The sequence below is a fragment of the Chelonoidis abingdonii genome, chromosome 4 (assembly GCF_003597395.2).
Source record: "Chelonoidis abingdonii isolate Lonesome George chromosome 4, CheloAbing_2.0, whole genome shotgun sequence".
Lineage (NCBI taxonomy): Eukaryota > Metazoa > Chordata > Testudines > Testudinidae > Chelonoidis > Chelonoidis abingdonii.
In genome coordinates, this window is record NC_133772.1 from 103,437,780 (window position 1) to 103,462,664 (window position 24,885).

At 38.0% G+C, this 24,885-nt stretch overlaps 1 protein-coding gene across 1 annotated transcript in view; it reads right to left on the reverse strand.

The window, feature by feature from the left end:
• Positions 1-24,885, reverse strand: part of HEATR5A (HEAT repeat containing 5A) — a 133,650-nt gene that overhangs the window by 31,921 nt on the left and 76,844 nt on the right. Inside the window, exons 20-29 of the mRNA XM_032773217.2 lie at positions 21,598-21,757; positions 20,049-20,238; positions 18,324-18,493; positions 14,918-14,944; positions 12,723-12,861; positions 8,640-8,819; positions 6,307-6,543; positions 5,284-5,465; positions 1,879-1,947; positions 946-1,125 (exon numbers count right to left, since the gene is read on the reverse strand). Of these exons, the coding sequence (XP_032629108.1) occupies positions 946-1,125; positions 1,879-1,947; positions 5,284-5,465; positions 6,307-6,543; positions 8,640-8,819; positions 12,723-12,861; positions 14,918-14,944; positions 18,324-18,493; positions 20,049-20,238; positions 21,598-21,757 (1,534 nt within the window). The remainder of the gene's footprint in view (positions 1-945; positions 1,126-1,878; positions 1,948-5,283; positions 5,466-6,306; positions 6,544-8,639; positions 8,820-12,722; positions 12,862-14,917; positions 14,945-18,323; positions 18,494-20,048; positions 20,239-21,597; positions 21,758-24,885) is intronic.

Below are 24,885 nucleotides of genomic sequence, written 5' to 3' on the forward strand. Positions count from 1 at the left end.
TCTTGGATAAATTAAACAGACTTACCTGCTTGGGTCTCTCATTATATGACACGTTTTCCAGACCTGTAGTTATTCATGTAGCTGTTTTTGAAACCTTTGTAGTTTTCTGACATCTTTTTTCAAGTATGGACACCAGAATTTGAGACCGCAAACCAGCAATGGTCTCAATAATCCGTGTATGGAGGTAATACCATCCCCTTGCTTCTACTCAATATTCCCCTGCTTCTATATCCAATTATTGTATTTATCCTTAGCTACGTTGTTCTGAGAGCCCATGTTCAACTGGTTATCCACTATTACCCCTAAATTCTTTTGAGTATCACTGTACTGCAGGACATAGTCCCCCACCTTGTAAGTGTGAGCTATATTTCTTCATTCCCAGCTGTATGTCCTCGCTTTTGGCTGTATTAAAAAGTATGTTGTTCAAATGAGCCCATCTTACCAACTCACTGAGATCACATGCATAAGTCCTTACCGCCTAACTGAACTTGCAGGCAGTCACACAATGAGAAATGTGTATATTTTGCCTGAGACATGTTTGCCTACAGAGCCTCCCTGTGAGAAATTAAATGTCAATTAAATTTACAACTTCACTGGTGAATGATGTGTATCCAATATAGATAACTACAATGGACAACCACAAGTATCCAAGATATCTCAATTTAAAATTGACATTGAATCACTATGGAATATTAACAAGTTTACTACTTTATAAGGTTTAAAATGTACCTCTGTGACCACATTTAATTTTTATTTTAAAGTATGTTTTGCTATCACAAACTGAGTGTATAGGTGTTCATGCTTTTGGTTGTGTGTAAATTCAGTAGAGAATAGCAAATTTAACTTTATACAAATTATGATGATATTTCATTATGCTTGAAAGGACAGTTCAATACTCTCATCACACAGCTGCCTAGAGTTTTGTTATAAATCTAATTTACTAACCTCTGCCCAAGCTTTGAGCACAGCCAATATCTCCATAGTTGAGGCACTTTCATTGTACAACTGACTTTGTGCTTCTTTTCCAGCCTGTACTTTGGTCAAGGATGATATGAGCAACTGATGAACCCTTCGAAGGTCATTAAGGTCACTGACTACACCACTTGTGATCCAAGCACTGCAAACCTAGTGATGTACCATAGAAGGTTGATCACGTGAAAAAATGTAATTTAGATAGTAACTTTACAGATAAAATTGAACTAAACAAGTTTTTTTCCCAGTCAGGTACAGTCTTTTTAATTTGGGACCAATGATAATGTTAACTGGAATTAATGTGAATACACTCTGGTTACTGTATCCAACTCAGGGACCATGGAAACCAGCCAGAGCATGCTGGCTAGTTTCCTCCACTTCTACGCCTCCCTCCTGTGACCTCAACATTTCCAACACACCCACAGTTCCTTCTCCCTCTTATTCCCCAATTTTGCCTGTGCATCAGTAAGTTACTCCGTCTCGCCCTCCCTGCTGAATGGATCCAGAGTAAGCGATAGTTTTGGAAAATAATTTGTTAGAATAATGGTAACTTTTGGACATTATTCTTCATAAATGACAATCTTCTTCAGCACAGGGTGATGAAAAATATTTTGACACAGAGAATTAAAAAAAGAATTGCTATTCTCAAAATGGCTGCCATCTTCCATTGTTTTCACAGGGAGTGAGGTTAAAGGCTCACTTGGCAAAAGGTGATACATAATTTGCTCAGCAGAACTTTTAAGACAATGCATACAGTTATTGGGCTCAAAACAGGAGTAACTGGGTGAAATCCTTTTGCTTGGATAAGACTAGTTTTCTGGCTTTAAAAATCATTGTATGTATCCATTACAGGAGATTAATTTTTAGAGAGGGCCTCACTTGAAAGTGTTAGCTATAAACACTTGCCTGACATGCTTTTGCTGTGACGTCAGGTGGAGTTTCTGGAGCAAACGCAGGTCGAAGTGCAGCTCCAACCTAAAGAGAAATCATTCAACACTTAACGAAATAATGGTCTGTTTCAATTTTTCTTATAAATTATATAGTTCCCTTCTATTTACACTATGATTTGATTGGGAAAATGATTAGAAGTTAATTATGTTCCTGCTGGAGAACTGTCTTGTTCTCTCTAGTAGCTAATTGCCAGGTATTATTTGGAATCCCAAGAAGTTGCTGTCTTACCGATATAGCCTGGTTCTGTGGCCAGATACCTCAGTGATGGGCATGAAGAGTCTTTGTTTGGAGGAGGGTAGAAAAAGGGGAGACTGAGGAACAATCTGACAGAACAGTTATGCTTTTTCCATTAAAGAGATGGTTTCCTCTTTGAGACAGTGACATTGAGGTTTGTTTCCCCTGTTTGCTAGGGTTTTAAAACCAGAACAAAGAAAGCTTTTTCCTCCCTGAACTCTTGACCTGATAAAAAGTTTCCCAACCCTAACAAAACATTACTCCAAACCTCGACAGGCCTGAAGACACTTAATGAAAAGGGGAAGTTGGGTTTAAGAAAAAGAAAGCAGCACAATATTAATAATTAGCACAAACAGATTTTAACTTGTGTACCTGTGAGAGTAGACACAGAACACAAACCCCACCCATTTCACAAACAACGATGTATGGAGTGACACTGATCAAGGCACATGGATTTCACCAATCCTTAGTGCTGAGGGCCGCTTTCACTGAAGGCAACTCAAGAAAAATTTTCCCTGATGATTCAAAAGGTTCTTGTAGAAGAACTTAAGATACATTGCGCTTAAGTTTGCGTATGAGAACGTAAACTTAAGATGCGCTGCTCTTTGGGACAGGGAATGTATATATGAACTTGTACAGCACCTAGCACATGGAGCGAGGCTCACTAGGGCCTCTGGGCACTGCTGTAAGAAAATTATTAAACAGATAAAACCTGATCTAAACACTGGTCTCTGTAGTTAGGAAATTCTTCTTGAAATTTCTCCCTTCGAAAGCTGATACTCTGATCCTAAAGGTGCTCATCTTAACTCCCTCCCACTCCCCAAAGGAATGGAAACATTCATGAAACTGTACAAATTTTTCAAAATTTCCTTTTAAAAAAAATCACTTATTTTATCGACCAGATTCCTACTGAAAAAGTATCCTGCTAGTTGCTTAAACCATTCATTTTATAGACCCAGAGACTGAAATGCTTCTTGCAAAGATCAAATTTCACTATAAATTTTGCCACGCAGATCTCATGCTGAACGATTAATTGTGTCAAAGATTTTTTTTTGAAGTCTTAAGTAATGCTGTGCAGGATACAAATGAGCATTAATTTGTTTCCAGGGTATCGGTAAAGTTTCTATCTTCAAATTTGTTGTGGACAGATAATCCAGATGGAGTTTCTGCTAGTTTAACTTTCTGTGGTAGCAGATATATGGGGAGTACTTCAGGCCAGAGCCTGTGTGTTTCAGACCTACACCCATCTTGGCTGGTGCAGACCAATAGAGAGGAGCTGGATTTATAACAAGTAGAAATGGGTAACTCCTTCCTGAATGGGGGCAAGCTGCTGGTTTCCTTTAAAGAATTCTGTGTGGGCTTTCCTCAAGAAGCCATTGCCTGATGTTGAAAATCTTGCCAAATGGTTGTCCTATATCTATCTTCTTTTCTTCCTGGTTAAATATTATTGAACAGGTTGTGGTGACACAACTCTAAGGGTATCTCATTGTTTCGGATCTCCTGCATGCTTATCATTTTATGAGGAGACCGGAGTACACAAAAAGCTAAAGCTGGTTACATCATTAGATGAAATCCTCAGCATATTAAATGAAGACCACGTGCCCATACCAATATTATCAGATCCATCAGTGGTCATTGATATCATTGATCATAAAAGTATTGCTGACTTGTCTTACGTGGCAGGAACAAATAGCCAATTTCTTTTCTTGCTGCCTGTTGCTGGACATGTCAACATGAGATTCTACGGGGTCTCTCACCACTCATCCAGAGGACTATCAGGGCACATTAGGAAGGAGAAATGGGCTACAAAGCCTTAAGTTTTCTGGTAACACAAAGTTGTGTGTGTTTATTTCTACCAGCCCAGATGGTGTAGTTAAGTGCCCTATGGAATGTCTGTTAGAGACGAGTATGGAAGCTGGCCAAGGATCGACCCAGATAAAATTGAAGTTATGCTGGTGGATTGGGATACAAACTGAAAAATATGGCAAAAGTTATATCTGTGCCTTAATATAGGATACATGTCTGTTATTTTTGATGTGGGTGTGCAGTGTAGTGTGAGGGTTTAATTAGATTAGTTGGCCAGAGAAATGACCATGACAGCGTTTTTCATCAACAACAGGCAGAAGGTTTCAACTTTCTCTTTCATAAATGGACTTTGTTATTGCAGCCAACACTTTTGTCATCTTGGGAGTAGATGACTGCAAGGGTCTCTTTGTGAAACTAAACCATAAAATATTTTAGGAAACCAAAACTCAAGCAACAATACAGCAATCTATTTATAAGTGGGATATCTCATTATGACAACATTTATACTAGTGCTTTGTTATCTAGAGTGGCTTGCTTACTGATTACCAAGTGGAGCTTAAAGGGGTTAGTTATAGCTTACAAGGCCCTAAATGGCTTCCTATCTGCCTCCCTCTCCATGCAACACTAATGCAACAGAGGTCCTTTGATTGGAGCTCCCTCATTTTAAAGGAGAAGAGAGGCTGCTGGGAGGAGAGTACCTTTGGAACTTACTCTCACATCCTCGGTGTAGCCGGAATCTGTTGATCTTCAGGTCACTGTGAAGCCTGTCTATTTTCACAGGCTTTTGGAGAAATGAGGATTGTGAGGGTTAGCACTGATAGGGAGGGTTGAATACTCGTTTGCTTGTGTTATGGTTGGATAATAAGGATTTAAGGGACACTGCAACACTTATTAGTTATGTATATCAGATCTATCCAGTGACTTTTCCTCATCGAGGACTATGTTCATTAAGTTTGAAGTTGTAAAAATATGGGAACCTGAATTACTTGAGCACAGTTTTTGGTTTTTACCATTTCCTTAGATTTGAAATGCACCTCTCTCTTGTATTCTAGGCACACTTATAAATGTTATTTAAAAAAATTACGATGTAACGTCTTCACTTTTTCATTCGCCATGTTCAAAAACAAAACAGAGTTTGTTTTCAAACCCAAAATCTTTGGTCTAAACAAGCACAGAAAGTTTCAGCCCTAAAGTGAAAATAAATACAATAGTTTTAGTGACAAATTGAACCCTGATTACAGAATTAGCTACTGAATATTTTCTCTTCATTATCGAAGTGTCCATTTTGTATATAAAATTCTGTAATCAATGGGTGCTTACATTGGCTTGATATTGCTCCAGAATTACATGACCAGGAAACTCCGGTTCTGGAACAGACGCAAACCTCCGAACAACAACTAACAATGTCTGAAGCCCAGAAAGACGGAGCTGGTCACTGTGATCTGTGGCAGCCATGAAAGCCATGCGGATCAAGTCAGCTAAATGCAATACCAAAAAGTCATCTGGGGACAAAAGAAAAAAAAGTTTAATAAAAACAAACTTGTTCTAAAGTCTAATTTATATTAAAGATGGTGCAATTGTTTCTATTTTTACATAGTTGGGCCCAAAGCATTCAAATTTATTTTCTACTTTACCATATGCATTTCCTTTAAGGAGTTGTTTATATCCAGGAGCATGTCACTTGTGAGTACTACCGTATAATGGATCCTAAATAGGAGCCCTTACTCCCCAGAGAATCTACAGAGGAGTTCCCTTTGCTTTCAAATGAGCACCTTTTGTCTATTCCACAATTATGCATGGTATCAGCTGATATTTTTCCATTTTAAGGTAAAATTTTGAAGGAAATAAAAACCTCTACATCTGAGGCAAATTTCCATAGAGATTTTGAGTCATCAACATCTTCAGATCAGCATGGGGAAGCCCAGAAAATTAATAGTGTGTTCATTGTAATTATGCAGATTACGGAATAAACAGAGCAGTGACACTAGTTTTCTTGGATATTTCTAGATTACAAAATTGTGTTGCAGTACACAGGCATCAGTTATTGCTTCTAGTTACCAATGTTTTCTATAGGAACAATGGCACCCCATTTGCACGTCACGCTACAACAGCTGGGTAAGAGTGTCAACACTGCAATTATATGCTAATATTATGACTAATTTACTATTGCTCAGTACCTGAATGAATACAGGCTTCTAATCATTTTAACTGAAGGCTGCAATAGAGGTTATGAAGAAATCTATAATGAATTTCCCTTAAGTAACCAAATGTTAAAACATAAATGTTAAGTATTCTTTGCACTCTATAAAATTCTCTCGGTATCTCAGTTAGCATAACACATACCTCTTGAATCCCTTTGTTTCCTTTCCTGAGCCAGTGTTATGTCAAAATGTGCCCTGCCTGCATTTTCACAGTGGCTGATAATTTTACAAACACACTCTGCAGCAAAAACTCTAGTGGACCATTTTGGATTAGTGAAAGGATGGGATCTCTCATCAGTTTCAGAGGTCAACACATCATCATCCTCTTTAGTTCCCTCCTCTTCTTGGGTAGTATCCACTGAAGCTACTGAGGTGAAATCTATATTTTTAAAAACACCGAAAAGGGAAGGAATACAACTGATTACTGAAGAAATTCAAACACATTACTGTCCTGTAAGTGCTAGCCTTTAACAGCTTAATGGGTCTAGAAACTGTAGAAAGTATGCAGTGGCTTTTAAGATTTCTGCAGCACCTAATCTCACTAGCCCTCGAAGATGACCAGGCCGCTCCTTCCACTGATTACTTATTCCAGTTAGTACCATAAGGTGGTCAATAATTTTGTCTCAAGATATTCTGCAGTCATGGCTTGATTGTGTTACTAGACTCAAGGTAGATTACATGTTACTGAGCTTTAGGGTTAAAGTAGTCCTGATGATGTTAGTACATGTTGGTATCTGCACCAAAAGCTATTTTGTAGGACATCTCCATGAAGAAACTAAATATTCCTTATTACTATTACGATTATTCACTTGAAAAGTTACAGCAGATTTTGCAAGATAACTTTTTAACAAGTTCATCTCTCTCCTCAGAATCACCACTGCCCACTTCAGTTGGAGAACCTAGAGCTAGAATAAAAAGGCAAATAGCCCAAAACTATCTTCTGTTTCTTACATAATCTTTTTAGGATGGCCAAAGTCAGTATTATGAAAGCAAACCCAAATGACATTGATTTATGAATGAAACAAAACAAATCCTAGGAAAGAGTTAAGACACAACAGAAACTATCAGTGTCCCAGATTGCAGGTTGTTCTCTTCATGTACAACTAGCCGGCATAAAATAAGCCAAAATAAAAGTCAAAATGGGGTTTAAATCAAAACTGATTCTTTCAGGGGGCATAGCTTTTACCTGAACCCAATATTCCCCAAGAGCTTATCTTTGTAGTTCCTCCTCCTCATTTGTTCTCCTTTCTTAGAATTCAGTCCTTTCAGAATATTCAGTAGGGTAACCCGTTCAACCTGCTCTGAATTATTCATTTAGAAGCATAGTTCTGCATCATTTCCTCCATTAATAACAGAGAGCCAATAGCTTAAGGGAATTTTCTTCTGGATCCCCAAAGGGCCTCACAGCCCCAGTGTTTACTGCATTTTAATTTCTGCTATGAGAATAAATAAAATCTAGTACCAGAGGTAAACCCCAAATTTCTGAACATTATCTTTTCCAAACCTCCATGTTGCCAAAAACTCATATCTTGTCCTATATCCAAAATTCAATACTGAAAACCAAAATCTATTATGAAACCTTGATTTTATAAATTTATTGTTATCAGTTATTATCCTTTATAAAAACAAGTGATTGACTTGCTATTGAACTATGGTTGAAAAATGATTTTTATTGAATGTTCTGAATACCAGAATGCCATTAATGCATAACAGAAATGTAGAAAAAGATAGCAGACAATTTTTGCATGAGTACATTTCAGCAGAACATTTCAATGACTGTAGGTTTTCAAGATTTTAGTTGCTCTTATTTATTTACTGAGAACAGCCACTGATTGACAACACAGCAAAATCAAGACCGAAGCAGAAGGGCCTGTCAAGATTAATTTTATATCACACATTTCAGGAAGCAGTCTTGCTACTGATGTATCATTTTCTCTGTTTGTTTAGAGCTAACCCAGCCTCTACTTAATTGTATGGGTGTGGACTATAAATTTTATTATGTACAAGCACAGCTGCATAACATGCACATGACCAATACCACAAGATCCTCAGCATATGTTGCTTTATAGCAACTAAAGATTCATTGAAAAGGAATCCACACACTATACATTAGTATTAATGACTAGCCTGAAAAATTATCTCAGATGTGACAGTATGTTCCATTCCAAAGTTTGTGGAAATTTGAACTTCGTGGCTCAAGCCTTTCATCAAGTTGGATATGACTAGTCATGGAAAGAGTTACTGTTCACCAGCCCTTTTCAGAATGCAAAAAGCAGTCAGGAAAGATAAAGTGATTTCCCATTTTAGGGGAAAAACTAAGTGTCACATAATTTAAAATAAATAGCAGTAATACACTTTTTCACAATCTGTACACTTCTAAGAGATGAGACTGATTATTTCTCTCCTGTAAAGCAAAGATCATATTTGTAGGCCTTATTTTTATTACATTCCCAGCTAGAATATGTTAGCACTTACCAGCTGAGGCAGCAAGAACATCTTTACAAAGCTTCAGCCAGAACGAGAGCTTTTCCACTGCCACTGATGTGAGCATATGTCTTAGGGTCTCTCTGATATCTTGGCATAGTCTTTGATCCAATTCTTTGTCCAGCAAGCTCAGCAACGCTCCCTCCAGGCCCACTTCTCTGATGTTAATGTCTGTTACGAATACAGTCTATCATCTGAGTGTTATGCATCACAAAATTGCCATAATACAGGAGTGTAGAAATTCAGCTACAGTAGATAATAATTACATAAGTCATATATTGCAAACAAAAAATATCTGGTCTTGAAACACTTAAAATGATTGCTTAAAGTTCTCATGCCATGCCATCTGGGTGCAAAACCAACTTTAAGAACACCACATTACTCAGTATTGCCCCAAATGAACTGCACTCCAGTAATTTTTTTAGCTTTTCCCAGGGTCATGAAATGCCTGTCCAATGTGAATGCTGCTTTGTGTTATGTTAAGCTGATTTACTTGAATCCACTCCAGTGGGGACGCTAATGTTTAGCTCTAGCTGCTTGGTTAAAATCCCTATACCCATGTTAATGTTTTACTTTCTGAATAATTCTTCATTGTCTGCTAACCCTTGTTATTAGCTTTTGAATATGTAGCAGGTTATTAATTTTTTTTTAATGTAATTAGTCATTCAATAGTTTGCTTAGAATTTACTGTAATGATTACAAAAGTACAAGATTGAAAATGGCCTTAGACATCAATAACATCCAGTAAGAGAGTTATGGTGAGGATCTTTAGTCAGAAACTCACACCACCAATACAGCCAGAAGGGGAAGGAGCAAAGAGAAGTAGCTGTGATTTCAAGTTAAGGCATTTTTAATTAATTGTAAATTGAGTCCATGACCAACAGGAAATGCTTCTTCTGACAGCATTCTATTCTACTCTGGTTCTCATACTGTGCCTATCCCTTTGGTATCTAAACACTTAAAAAAAATTTGTTAACTTTGAAGTTGCTGACCTATGACCCTGTTTCAACTTTGAATTTGTATTGGTAGAGATCACAGGGTATCAAGTTCACAATTTATATTTTAATGCTGCTAATGCTAACAGGTTTATATTGATTAGCAGAGTGAAATGTGCTGAACACAAGTAGGGGAATTTAAATAATAAGAGAATTAGGATTTGCTGTGCTAAAAAGGGAACATTTATTTAGTGTGAGGCCAAATGTGGCAGGCCTGATTTTTAGTCAAAGTAGGTCCAGAGCCTTAACCCAAGGTCATATATTTGTGTCTTCTCATGCTGTGTGACAGACAAGCATAGAAAGACGAGTACACCGCATACAGTGAAACCCCACTATAATGCGTCCCACGATAACGTGAATTCGGCTACAACACGATCATAAGATGGATCCGGCTGCCGCAAACCAAAAAAAAAAAAAAAGCTTCAGAACTTTGCTTTCCCTTTTGGTGAGAAGAGCCGTCCTCCTCCCCAGCTGGTCCTCCCTCTTCCTCTGCCCCTTGCACGTCTGCCCAAGTGTTTCCCTCTCTCGCTGCATGGCTAAGAACCCCCGCTGCTGGAGCTGCACCACTTACCCTTTTGGTGAAAAGAACCATTCTCCTCCCCAGGCGCTCCTCGCTCTTCCTCTGCCCCTTGCATGTCTCCCCTACTCTCCCCACGTGTTTCCCGCTCTCGCTGCATGGCTGAGAGCCCCCGCTACTGGAGCAGGCTGACAGCTGGAAGGGATGCTACAGAAACAGTGGCACAAACTCAGCTCTGAATATCAGCAACTCCTCAGTGTCAAACACTGCAATCAGCTCTCTGTGTGGAGGGGAGTCGGCTGAGCACCTCTGTACAGATCTTTTGAGATCCGCTCCAGCCCCACTCTGCCAGGTCCCAAAACTCCGGTTTTCAAAATCCAAACCCAGCCATTCTCAGGCTGGTGCTGGTTCATTTAATAGGTTGATTAGCTTGTGCTGTCACTATTTATTGCTATACCCTTTCAGTTACCATTATGGGCAGTTCACAAACGCAAGTCGTTTTCTGCCCAAAAGAAACTGATCGGCTTGAAGCTGACTGGCTCGAAATGGTAAATTTCCGTAACCCTGCAATAACATGGCCCCACATTTATTGTGATCGAATTTTTTGGACCCCAATCATGGCATTATAGTGGGGTTTCACTGTAGTTGCATAAATAAGCTTAAAATGGAGCGGGGGGCGGGGAGAGGATTTTTGCAACTATGTAACTATAGAGATAACCACTTTATTTAATAAGAAATTAATTGATGTGAATAGCTTGTCTGTAGTTCAAAGCCTAAGTATGGTCACCCAGAACACCACACACACACAAAAGGGCAGGCCTAAATTTCTTATGGTAATAGAAATGGGAAAATATGGCCATAGATCCATGTGGGTTATATAATCCAAAGTTACACCCCCCCCTCCCACCCAAAACACCCGAACACTGGATACTTTCCTATACTCTGGGTACATCAGGTTTCTGAAACACTGTCAATTGGATCAGGACCTATTCTCTGATATGCTCCACTTACTGTTTCTATCTTTGTTTTCCCATATCTTAGGAGTATGTGAGTAAGTTTACAATCCTAAGAGCTCTCTATGTTGTTTAGTTATACTAATGAGCGGACTTGTTCTGATGTTAAGTAAAGCATTTATCTATATATCCCCTATCGATTCCGTACTCAACAGCTATCATCTGTATAGCTGCCAGAAGGGAAGAACCTGTGATGATGATAATTACCAGTGCAAAAATTGTTCAGGTACAAAGTTAAGGTTAAATGATTCTCCATCTACAAAAACAGCTCTGAAAGAACATTATAGTAATAAAATACACAGTCATCTGGAAATTCTCAGTTATTACTGACATTTGATTATTCTCATTTGCTTAATATCACTAAATTTACAAATCAACACTTGAAGTGGGCCTTTAACTAAATTCACCTATGGTGTAATCCTGTACTGCACAAAAAGAGGCTTGCTAAATGTTAAAATAACATTGTCACATAATCTCTCTGAGATAGGTACAGTAAATATTAGCGTGCACCAGCAGTGTCTATTTGGACCAATTAACGCACAACATGTTAGCCTGCTTTAGAAATCACACTCCTGTATTACACACCAACGCACTATGTTGACAAGCCCTTAGTGTAAGGGAGGCTGCTGTGGTGTACATTTACATCCCAACTTGCCACAAACTAAATATTCATACAGATAAGCCCATGGTCCGATTAACAAATAAAAATAATTTACAACTTCTTTGGGTCTCTTTCGGGGCTTCCTCCTTTTCCTCCAAAACTTCAAAGACTGCAATGGAAGCTGGCTGACGAACTTGCACATATGCAGTACATATGACACCTGGTGCTCAGCACTTTTGAAAACCAGACCCCTTACAGTATTTATACGCTCAACTAAATTGTAGGTTTTGGGGGGCAAGAACTGACTTTGTGTGCACAGATAGCACCTAGCACAATGGAATATGGAACCCCTTTTTAAAAACCTTGACCTAAAGTTGTTGGCACATTTATATTAATTCACTATTGCAGTGTTACAGTACTGTCAACCCAAAGCTTTCAAAAACCATGAGTAAGGTTCCATAAAATCAGGAGATTAAGTTAAAGATCACAATTTTAAAACGTTTGTTTTTTTTTTATCTACTCTTTGGTTATGGTCACAGTTAGGGTGCACTCAGGACACATTTTCTAGCTCTTCTCTGCAACGATGGGGGCTAGAAACTTTTTTTTTTAAATGAAAATTGAGATTTTGCTCTCTTGGATGGGTCCAGGAGTTGGGGCTTTAAGAAAAACACCAAGTATTATGACACTTATGACAAAATTGTGAGGCTTGGCAACACCGCTGTTAGCATTGTTTTATCACTGGGAAATGCCTAAAAAGCTTCAACAAAAATAACCACATAAATATCATGTTTTAGTAGAAATAAATATTTTGAGTTGAAGGTTTTTAAAAATCCTATGGAACAAATAATCTGCCATCTCAGTTTAATTTAGAAGGGAGGATGCTTAACAATCCAAGTTCAGGATGAGTCCAGCACTGCCCTCTCAAGGCTTAATGGACATATACATTACCTGGAGTGAAGTCTTCTCTGCAGTCTTTAACAAAGGCAACAGCATGTTCTGATACCTCAGCTGCTTCTCTTTGCACAAGCTGATGCAAACAAGCTAGTACTGCTCGTCTCAACGACAAGTAGGAGCTACAGAGATTCACCTGAAATATGCAAACAAAGAGAGTAAGATGGCTCACAACCTCTGTAGCAGCTACCCAATATGGCAATAGTCCACTGCTTTCTGACTGATCACTGTTATGAAATAGACTGTGAAGACCATCACCAAATAACTGTCCTATTTTGCATACCTTTGTACATCTAAAATTAAAAGTTTACAATATTGTAAAGGCTTTGGTAACCACAGTAATTTTAAAGTTCTCTCAGTGAAATTATCCAACAGAGCCAATCATATCCATCTTTCCTTGAAGTCAGTAAAAAAAAATCCACTGACTTGAAGGAAAGTTGAATTGTGATCTAAATGAATGCCTATTTTACTCTTATCCAGAGTACAAAATTTCAGTGTGGTATGAAAACTCAGTCCAAATGAACTCCACTCATATCACCATCAGAGAGAGCTAGGAGTGATGAAAGAAAATTACGATACAACTAAGGCGGGAAAACCAAGCTCAAATAATTCCAAGGTCTGTGCATGAAAGTGAGATTGTAAGAGAGAGAGCAAAGAGAATAATAAATGGATGCTGAACAAGGTTTCTTTTGAAAATATAGTCCAACTAAATTGTAGTTGTTTGTTTTGGGAAAGGTCAGGGTTAGGGATGGACATGTCATGTGGAGACAAGTCAGCTCTCCTGAACCATTCTCCAGCATGGCTGTTTAGAGCATCATTACTTCAACATCACAAGATCAGACTCTGCTTTTTGTGTTGAAAACCGAAGCCAACATAAACATTGTTCCTGGAGCAAGGAAACAACTTTAAAAAAACCAAGTCTTGCACCTGAGGTTCTTCTTCCCCCGCCCCCAAATTTTAAGACTATCCTGAAAGTAATCCACAGATACACTACGCTTGTCAAGTGGCTAGGCAGGGTAACTAGACCAATGTTTATACAATTTACTGTAATCCAAGTTTAAGTTATAACGAGTAAACAACCAAAATGAGCATGTGTCTAAGTATATGGAAGGTAAAGAGGTTATCCTTTACAATTAAATAACCTTCTACCCTTATGTGTCACTTAAAGGCAGTGGTTTTCAACCTTTTTTTCCATTTACAGACCCCTAAAAAATTTTCAATGGAGGTGCAGACCCCTTGGAAATCTTAAGCATAGTCTGTGGACTCCCAAGGGTCTGCAGACCACAGGCCGAAAACCACTGTTCTGTTGTAACAACCTTTTTGTGGACCCCTTAGACATAGTCTGCAGACCGATCACAGGTTGAAAACCTCTGTTCTAAGGTAACTGAAAAAGGACAGAGCTGAGAGTCTTCTACAGAGAACCTTTGCTGAGGGGTCATGCTCCTCATTTCTCATTGATAAGCCAGTCACTCAAAATGAGATTAAAAATAAAAAAATTTAAGACACAAAGAATAAGTGATATGGAATCTCAGTTTCATTATATTTAAAACTAATTTGTCTCTCCTGCTTTCGTATGCTTATGCATGCGAATCTGCAAAACTCATTATGAATTATATACTTAATAGATACAAAGATTTGCTCTGAATAACAATTCTTTTGTAAAAGAAATGAGTCAATTAGTGTCTCTGCAAGATACTTTAACTGAAATTTTAAACGGTACAACTGAATCTTTAATGCAACACTTATTTACGCAGGCCACATCTTCTGGAAATCTGGCATGCTTAAAATTGCAGCTCACCAGATAATTTTTACAGTGAAGGACAGAGCACTCAAGTTAGGCTATTGGGAAATGTGAGAGACACATTCTTCATCTCTCTCATTCTCCCACATTTTAAGCAGGGAAAAAGGGAACACACACAATGCAAGCAACACATAAAAATTAACTTAAACCATTTCTGCATTGGACATGTTAAAGTCAAACAGATGCAAAATTAAGTGCACAAAATGAAACATGTGCCAGCTGCTGAAGGTTAAAAGGGATTTGGTTAGGGTGATACCAGATGAACATCATTTGACATGCTAAAGATATTTTACTTTACATTAATGGTTAAACAGAGAGAGAGACAGGAGGAAATAAAAAACGCCACTGCAAACTGCTGAAATTTTAGGTTTAACAAGGCACAGAGACCTACCAACACAGAATTATCCAACAAGATCTCCTGCACAAAAACAAATGACAAACCGGTCATGACAAAATCAAAATACAGTTACCACAATGATACTCACTACAGCAAGGAAACCATAAAATGTAAATTCAGAATATTAAATTCAGAGCCTTATCTCAAACATTCCACAAAAACCTCATTTGCTTAGTCCAAATACCTCATCATATAATGTTGAGCATCTTTAAAATGTACGCCAACAGCCCATAAAACTCATTCGTTAAAATAAATGTAAAAGCAGCTCTTGAAAGTGGTCATTGAAACTATTATATATATTTGTATTTGAACATGTTTTCTTCTGAGTCCTATAGCAGAAAACCTGAGCATCCACCCAATGCAGCCACCCTATGTATATGAGATGCATAAATAAGAACATAGTGTGTACCCGTAAAGTTAGCTGTAAAATTAATATTAGTCATCACTAGATACAAAAGGTTATTTCCACAACCAAGTATTAAATTGCCAGAAGTTGACAGAGAATGTTAAGTACCATGCAGTTAGATGCAAAGCCCTGGGTAATAAAATCCTCTTTCTAAAGGAAGAAAATTCTAAGATGCTGGTTTTTTATTTTGTTTTGGGGTAGGGGAGAAGGGGGAAATGAAGATGAAGGTGGGATGATGATGTTCTTTTTATATAAAACTTTTTTTTTTATAAGAAGTCCTCTTCTAATTATTAAATATTTTAAGAACATTCTAAAATAAAGTTTGAACTCATAAATTTTCAATATATTGGCAATAGCCTTGGAGAAATAGGAAAAAAACCCTCCAAATAATTATTCGTAATTAGAATTGGTAATTAGAGTAACCACTCTCAGCAACAGTGTTTTCAGCTCTCTCCTCACTAGCGTGTCTCAATGGACATCAGTAATACAGTCTGTTTCTCTGACAAGAGCCTCTTTACCTTCCTCTCTGTCTGTTACAAATAATTGCTCAGCACAGAATGGTGGTATTAAAACTAAAATATACTACTACCTAGCTCTTACTTAGCATTTTTCATCTTTAGAGCTTAAAGTGCTTTACAGAAGGTCAGTATCATCCTTCTTTTACAGATGGGGAAACTGAGGCACAGGGAGAAATACTTGCCCAAAATCACCCAGCAAGCCAGTGGCAGAACTGGCAATTGTACTTATGTCTCCCACATCCCAAAACAGTGCCCTGTCCATGCCTTCTATTAAGACAACAAGGGTAATTTTTCAGGCAGACCGTATGCCCTATAAAGTTCTACTGAGTTCAGTGAGGCTTCAACACAGGTGCAGGGTCCACCTGCACGGTGACCTCTGCCGGAATGTGGGCTAAATAGGAAAAGTATAAATAAAACCCCACTTATTTATAGTTATGACTGAGAGACTTATTGCCAATTACTAAACTGTATGTATTAGTGTGGAGGGCTTTGATTCTGCAATGAGCTCCTCGCAGACAGAAATCTACAACTGTGTGGAGTCCCGGATTTCACTGGGACTTGGTGTAGGCACAAGAATCTACCCATGTAAAACTCCTTGTAGGGTTGGGACTTAAAAATGAACACACACACACACACCAAAATATACTTTGCTTTTTAACTGACAAGTGTAGGTAAGTTTTAATTTATGGAGTATTCCATAATTTACTGTAACAATTTCACAAGTATATTGAAATATTATTCCGTAAAAACAATGAAGTCTTCGTAATACAAAACCTCACTACAAACACACTATTATTAAATCTTTGCTGAGAAATCTTTGCTGAGACCAATTTTTTGTGCAGTTTAGAGAGGTACTACTGTAAACAGAAGTGGACAAGACATTCATTCCATAGATTTGCAAATAGATGGAAATTCTAATGAGTTGGCTGATCAACAGGACAGCAACTTCTAAGTTTGGAGTGCTTTCATAAAAGATGAGTGGAAATGCTTTTTACCTATTGAAAGGAAGATCAAGGATAAAATATGCTGGAAGGGGGAGAAGAAAGAAGAAACCCTAAAAGGTACAATTCTCCCAAAATAAACAGGCTCATGCTTAAACCCAATAGTAATGCGGGGCTCTCTCTGAATCTTGCAGATACATTTCTACAAAAACCTCAAACATATATGCAAGAAATGTCAACTCCATAAGAAATCAAAATGTATATCTACTAATGATATGCAACAGCTGCTCAGACAAAAGAACACTTAAAAACTCCAAGACAGACAAGGCAGAGATACAAGAAAATCCAGAACATTTTCTCTTTTTTTGACTTCTGAGAAAAAAACTTTTACAGGGAAACTAGCTAAATCATGTATACATAATGAGGGTAGATCGAATCTTTTTAAAACCTTCTCTTGCTACAATATGTTCTTATGGAAGCAGGCATTTTATTGTGTAGGAAACAGCTTGAGATATAAGAATAATAGGCAAAGTGGAATAAATTGACTAGGGAGGCTGTGGAATCTCCATCACTGGGGTTTTTAAGAGCAGGTTAGACAAACACATGTCAGGGATGGTCCAGGTAGTACTTAGTCCTGCTACGAGTGCAAGGAACTTGACTAGATGATCTCTTGAGATCCCTTCCAGTCCTATGATTCTAGTACAGGATCAAAGAAAAAAACATAGAACTAGGACACCCAATACTTGCCAAGTAGAGGTTGCATTTGGTGCTGTGCACATGACCTTAGTGGAAAGTATGCCCTGTTTTACTTATGAAGAACTAACCAGCCATGTGAGCATTAGGGTTGCTTTCTTGGATTTAACAAATTCTGGGGACATGGCAGCTACCATGGCAATTAAAAGGTAATATATAATATTTTACAAATGAGATGAAAGACCTGAAAAGTGGCCTATCACTCAAGCCTGCAAACTGAAGTGAGAGGGGGCAGCTGTCTTGAGCACCAGAATCACCACAACAACTGCTCACTAGCAGTACAGAATTGAAAAGGAAGGTAAACTAATATAGATGACTTTAAAATTATAAATAATTATATTACTTATACTGAATATTGAGAAGTAACCAGTTACTTCAACAAATCTTAACCTTGCATAGGCGAGAAGAAATACTGTCCAGAATTAAGAAGTGGGCAAAATCCAAAACTCATACATTTTGTCAACAAAAGTTTGGCTTGTGTAAGAATGGCAGCACATATTCTCAGTAACGGGTATGCTCTTGGGAGAGATACAGAAGGAAGGAAACAGAAGGAAGGAAATGTATAAAAAGAAAGGGGAGAAGAGAGAATGACCATGTGCATATGAAAGAGACAACACCTCACCCCTTAAAGAATGACTGATTACTAAAACACAGTATTAAATGTATTTTAACAACTGATAACAGGCTGGTTTAAGGAAAATTTATTTAAATGTTTTATGTTTCAAGGCAAAGGTTGAAAATTTTAAAAACAGGCAAAAATACATTTTCATAGCTGTACTTACACATAGGCAGCTTACAAGGCTAGACAAGTTGACATGTCGTGGAGCAAACATATGAAGCTGCTGTAGGCAAGAGATGGCTTGAGCCTGAACAAGGCAGTCAGGGTTATCCTGCATCACTGCACAGCCCAGGAGGCAAGAAGATCTTAAGGCTGAAACTGCAGTATTACTGCCTACAGTTAGAAAAACAGTGTTTTAATACTTCCAACATATTAATTTTCCTCTATTTTTTTTAAAATAGGTACAAATATGAATAATTATACAAAGCATTCACTCTTAATAAAATGATTCACATAGGAGTTTCTGCAAGCGATTCAGTCAAGTAGAATAATAATCATCATACTTAGCAGTTCTACTGCACCTTTAAACAGACAGTCACAGTCAACTTAGTTCTGCCTCAGTGCAGGGGACAGGGCTAGAAGGAAAGGTTCCTTCCTACCTTTTTATGATTCTAAGCTTACAAACAAGCAAGAAGGCCTCAAAATACCACTGAGAGGTAGGCAGGCATTACAACCAATTAACAGAGGAGGACAATAAGGCACAGAGAGGTCACACAGTGAATCAGTGGTAAACTTAGAAGACCTGACTCAATTCTTTTCTCTAGCCTCTAGATCCCACTCCCCACTTTTTGGACTACTGGTACACTTATTCAGTATAATTTTCCATACCAATACAAAAGGTGTGTTTTCTTTTTTAAGGTAATATTTCAGGGGTGGGGGGGAAGGACTAAATGATTAATAAAGCCTGGGATTAGCAGACAGGTAAATGTATCAAGGTAGCACATGCAAATCATATGAAGGACTGGGTGAATTTATCATCAATGACAGAATATACAAATAATAAATAAAAGGAATACATTTGCAGGTGAGTCAGTGGGATGGAAGTGGACTTAGGCAGTGAAACAGCTCCAGATGCAGGAAACTAAGGCTCTGATCCTATAAGCTGTCTTACATAACCCTGCATCTTTACAAAGCCCCATGAAAATCAATGAGGTCTGCACACATGAAGCAGTTTGCAGGACCCAAGCCTCAACAGAAGAAATTGATAGTGCCTGACCTGACATTCCCTATTAACCCCCCAGGGAAAGGCCAGATATAATGTCTTCCCTGCAGTCTTTCAGTTGCTTTTCCTGTCAAGTCACTGTACTTGCCTTGTTTCCCCAGGCTCCATAGATCTCTGGTGTCGTTGCCCTTTCAAATAATGCTGGAGATTTGTGTACATGCTATTAGTGTGGCTTTTACATTGCACATAATCTGATGGGCTCAAAAACCAATGGATTAACCTCCTTCTGTAGACAAGTACTAGAATGCCTGTACTGAGCTCTGAACTCAATCGGTACTGTGAATGCAGAGCTCCAGTGAAAAATCAGACCATTTTTGTTTAGGTGCCTGAATCTGGATTTTGGTCTCCATTTTTCAAATACAATTCCCTATGTCTTGACACTATGCATAAGGACTTTCAACCCAATGAGAAGCTTTTAGGACTACGTTCTGGTAAGGGTATTAAAAAAAAACAGCTTATCCTGGAAGGGTAATTATCACCATGTCTTGGCCCCATAAAGGCATAGCCTATGAAAAACTACTTCACAGTTCATTTACAAGAAAAAATGTCTGAATGATTCCTGAAAGTTCCTAGAACACATTCACTGTTTGTCTGCAATGTTTCCACTTATGTTTAAGTGTTCTAATTACCTAATCAAACAAATATGACAATTTTGTTTATGCATACCTTGCAACTCTGGCCCCAACATAGTGATAAGTGCATTTAAACAGCGACCAAGGCTCTGGTGAACTTCAGCATAAGCAGGAGGCACACTCAGCAACAACATGACAACAAGAGATAGGGTAGGTTCCACATGCACATGATATAGAGGGCCAGCTGAATCTATTATCAGTGACAGAGAATGCAGGGCCCAAGTCTGTAAAATAAAAGATGTAGGCATGTCACACCTATATGTAATAAAATAAACCTAAGAGCTGCTTTGTAAAGTCTGTGATTAAAATAAAAATTAACACATGGGTACAACCAGTGCTCTGAAGTGGAAAGGGAGTGGATGGATGAAGATGCTACAGACAATTTGTTTTTCATAACAAAATATCTGGAAACTGTGGCTCTTCTTTGATAAATATTGTAAGAAAAATTCTACATTTTGGAGTGGTACAACTGGTTAACACCGTCATCATTAGTACCTCAATGACAACCAATTTCTTAGATTAAGTGTAATGTTAGTCCCCCACTAAGTGCTGTAATTTGCAGATATAAAATTTTTTCTTCATTGTTTCATGAAGAATAATGGAGTTACAGCAAGTATGAAGGCAGAACTGCTAAAGAGTATATTACATAAGGGCTTGTCTACACTTACCGGGGGATTGACGTGTGGTGATCAATGCATCAGTGGTCCATTTAGCAGGTCTAGTGAAGACCCGCTAAATCAACCGCAGATCTATCTTCCGTTGACTCCTGTACTCCACCAGATTGAGAAGTGTAAGGGAAGTGGATGGGAGAGCATCTCCCATCAACATCGCATAGTGTGGACCCTGCGGTAAGTAGACCTAAGCTAGGTCGATGTGAGTTACACTATTCACGTAACTCGAATTGCGGAGCTTAGATTGACTTTTCCCTTTAGCGTAGACAAGGCCTTAATTTCAGTCACTTTGCCCTACATTCAAACCCATTACATGTTACTTTTGTAGTGATCCTCTGTGTATGGAGGATAGTAGATAGAGGTGATAAATTTAAGCCTACTATTCAGTCTATTTAAAAGGGCATGTAGGGGTTTTTAATCACCCCTCACTTTAAGGAGTTTTGATGTATACTCCTTTTTATTTCAACATGTGATTAAAATATCCTTCCCAGAGGGACCTGGCATAAGAAGTGTTAGCTCAGGAAGAACCATGTGACTTCATCTTCACAATGGTTTGACTCATGCAAGCAAGCTTTCAACTGACCAAGCTGGTCTCTAGCTAGTGCAGCACACTAGCTTCAAGGTATTTACTACATCATCTTTATAAAAGAAAAGTGCTAGGAAACAGACAGCTTTGCAGACATAAAAAATGATATACATATGAAAAGAAAATGCAGGCACTATCTAATCAAACAAGATTTAGGTGAATGTACATTAAATTCAAAACAATAGTATGAATTCAGGAATTCTGCTGAAGGAATTGTTGTCTAATCTCCTCTTACATGTAAGAAGAACTTTTATTCCCAAAACACAATTGGTTCTGTTTTAATATCTACAGCGAGGGCAGATATTTTGAATTATGTGATGAAGTACCTGTACATCAGGAGAAGTACTGTCCTGAGATAAGGTATAAAGGATTCCAACACATGCATTCAGGTGCTGAGTAGAGCCTATTCCTCCTAAATATCTATACAGTGATCCCAGAGCCAAAGAATGTCCTGTTCTTGACACCACATCCCTAGCAGATTTCAGCCTGTTAATTTCAAGGAGAAAAGAAGTTGTTAGATAGCTGATACTGCCAGGTAATCTTTATACATAGTAGATTCAGAACTTTGGTTGCAGAATGCAATCAGCAAAAGATTTTGTTAATCATTATGTTGCCAGAATATGTAAAGACATTTTAGTACTGCTTATCTCCTACCCCAGAGTTGCACCAAAACAACAAAGGGGCATTTCTCAATTTAAACAGAGGGTTGTGAAAAACTGGTACTAGCTAGGATATGCTGACAACCTTTTAATTCTGCCCATTGAGCCTAGAAACAGAAATATATACAAGATAATTTTCTGTGGGGTAAAAACCCACTAAAAAAACTACAAAAGATTTATTAAAGTTAGGACAAAACACACACTATGTTATTCATTTCACAATCATGTTATTTCTTCAAACATGACAAAAGCAGAAACATTGTCCAAACTAAGAAGATTGCAAATTTCTAAGCTTACAAAAAAACAGTACAATAGCAAGACCTCATTCTACTCCAGAGACAGGATTACCACTCTTTTGTATGTGCAGTTAGGGACTGACACCCTTTTACGAACTTAATGTTTTTCAACATTTAGCCTATTACAAAGTTTTAACCAAACCAATCCAATTTTCTTGACACACACTCAGCTGAACTGGCTGGACAGGATTATAGGTCTTTTAAAATTCACAACATTTTTAATGCAACTGTCCTGCCTTCTGAATTTTTCCTCCACATTCTTCCACCATTTTGATGCAACTGTGATGCAAACTCTTCTGTAAATACAGGATAGATCAAATTAATCTGGATCTTAAATTTAACGTTCGAAAAGAGAAGGAACAAATTCAGGATTATGTTTCAGTCTCTTTTTCCTGTTCTGAATTCAGCCAGTAAACTAATGATACTCAGACCTCAGTGGTTCAGGAGCCAAATTAGTGATCAACATTACTCAAAAGAGCCACAGTAGTGCGATCCATGAACATAAGAACAGCTATACTGGGTCAGACCAAAGGTCCATCAAGCCCAGTATCCTGTCCTCTGACAGTGGCCAGTGGCTTGTGCCCCAAAGGGAATGAACAGACAGGTTATCATCAAGTGATCCATGCCCTGTCACCCAATCTCAGCTTCTGGTAAACAGAGGCTAGGGACACCATTTCTACCCATCCTGGCTAATAGCCATTGATGGCCTATCTTCCATGAATCCATCTAGCTCCCTTTTGAACCCTGTTATAGTGTTGGCCTTCACAACACCTTCTGACAAGGGGTTCCAGAGATTGACAGTGCGTTGCATGAAAAAATATTTTCTTGTGTTTGTTTTAAACCTGCTACCTATTAATTTCATTTGGTGGCCCCTTGTTCTTTTATTATGAGACGCAGTAAGTAACACTTCCTTATTTTTCTCCACACCAGTCATCATTTTATAGACCTCTATCATATCCCCCCTTAGTTGCCTCTTTTCCAAGCTGAAATGTCCCAGTCTTATTAATCTCTCCTCATGCGGAAACCATTCTATATCCCTAATAATTTTTGCTGCCCTTTTCTGAACCTTTTCCAATTCCAGTATATCTTTTTTGAGATGGGACGACCACATCCGCATGCAGTATTCAAGGTGTGGGCCTACCATGAATTTATATAGAGGCAACATGATATGATATTTTCTAATTCTGAATTCTGTGTGAATTCATTGTTTCATTTACTGTAGTACTAAATATTCATATTTAAATAGTATGTCTAGAGAAACATATAATTATTATTATTCTCACAACAAAATGAATAAGTACTATTATTTTATAAACTACAATTGTTTAATAACATAGTAAAAGCATCCTGATTGGTTAATTAAATTACAGTGTTTTAATAATATATGCTGTAAAGAGCCACAGTCTGAGCATCCATGCAGCAAACTCTGTACTTGGAATCAATCATGTTAGATAAGTAAGGAAAGGTTTCATAGCTTCCCAGAATCACTTTTTCAATTATTGTCCTTATGTGGTTCCATTTTATTGTTAATTATCTAGTCAGATTTCCAGTTTGAGACTGTGACAATAGTGTCATCAGACTGTAGTCTGCTGAGTCACTAAAAAGTTCCTTCAAGTGTTTTCCAGTCAACCAACTTCCCAAATGTGCTTTAACACTCTGGTAGGCGTTACTTTTTAAACCAGAAAATTTTAAATAGTACGCTGAATACCCACCCATACATTAGAAGCTTAGGATGACTGCATCTGAAAAGTTATCTTCTACATATTTATTGTTTGAACAAATGGAAGAGACCTAATTTGTCATAGTTTTCTTTATACATTATATGGCACCTTCAACAGCCTGCTACACATTCTGTGGTCTTCTTTTTGGACAAACAATCAATGTGCCTTGTGTGGGCAGCTGAAGCTATCATCGTCATTTTTCATATATGACTGACCATCTTGTATTAACAAACCTCTATTTTTATTTCTCCAACTGCAATATCTAGCAGTGCATGCAGGAGTTCAAAATCTTTCAGGAAATTATATGCAGGGTGAAATGCTTCAATCATTCCTTTAAATTCTCATTTTGTGCTAGACTGTAAGTGATACCAGTAGCACAAAACGAGTGCAATTTTTTGTCTCCCAAGTGTTTTTATGGCATGGTCACACATTGATTTTTGCCATTTTTAGATGAACACAGATTGCTCCTTAATTACACTGCTGAAGAGCTGCTGGAAGGCCTAGAATAGGGACTTAAATGGTCATCACTGCTGCATTTTAACAATAAAAGTAGCATAAAATTGTCTCACTTGCCAAACTCAATGTTCTGCTCTTATTAGTCGAATAAAATTTCATTTGATGTTCAAATAAACAAGGAAACCTGTTCTCAGCATTTTGAAATGAGAAGAAATCCTTTCCATCTTGCTCCTCAACAAATTGGTTTATATGTTACTGTCGAAAAATTATCTGCTTTCATTACTTCGCTCCTTTCTGTCTGTTACAGCTGTTCCCCTGCTAGCATTCCTTTTTCCCTTCTCCTTTCTGTTTGTCCTGTGTGGCCCCGCTCTGCCGGCCATTGTGCTAACTAAAGTCACAGCCCTATTCATAGGGATGGCTTGTACAGACTAACTGGAGCCACTGCCCTGCCTAGGGAGGGGGCTTCTTGCTTCTTTGTTTGG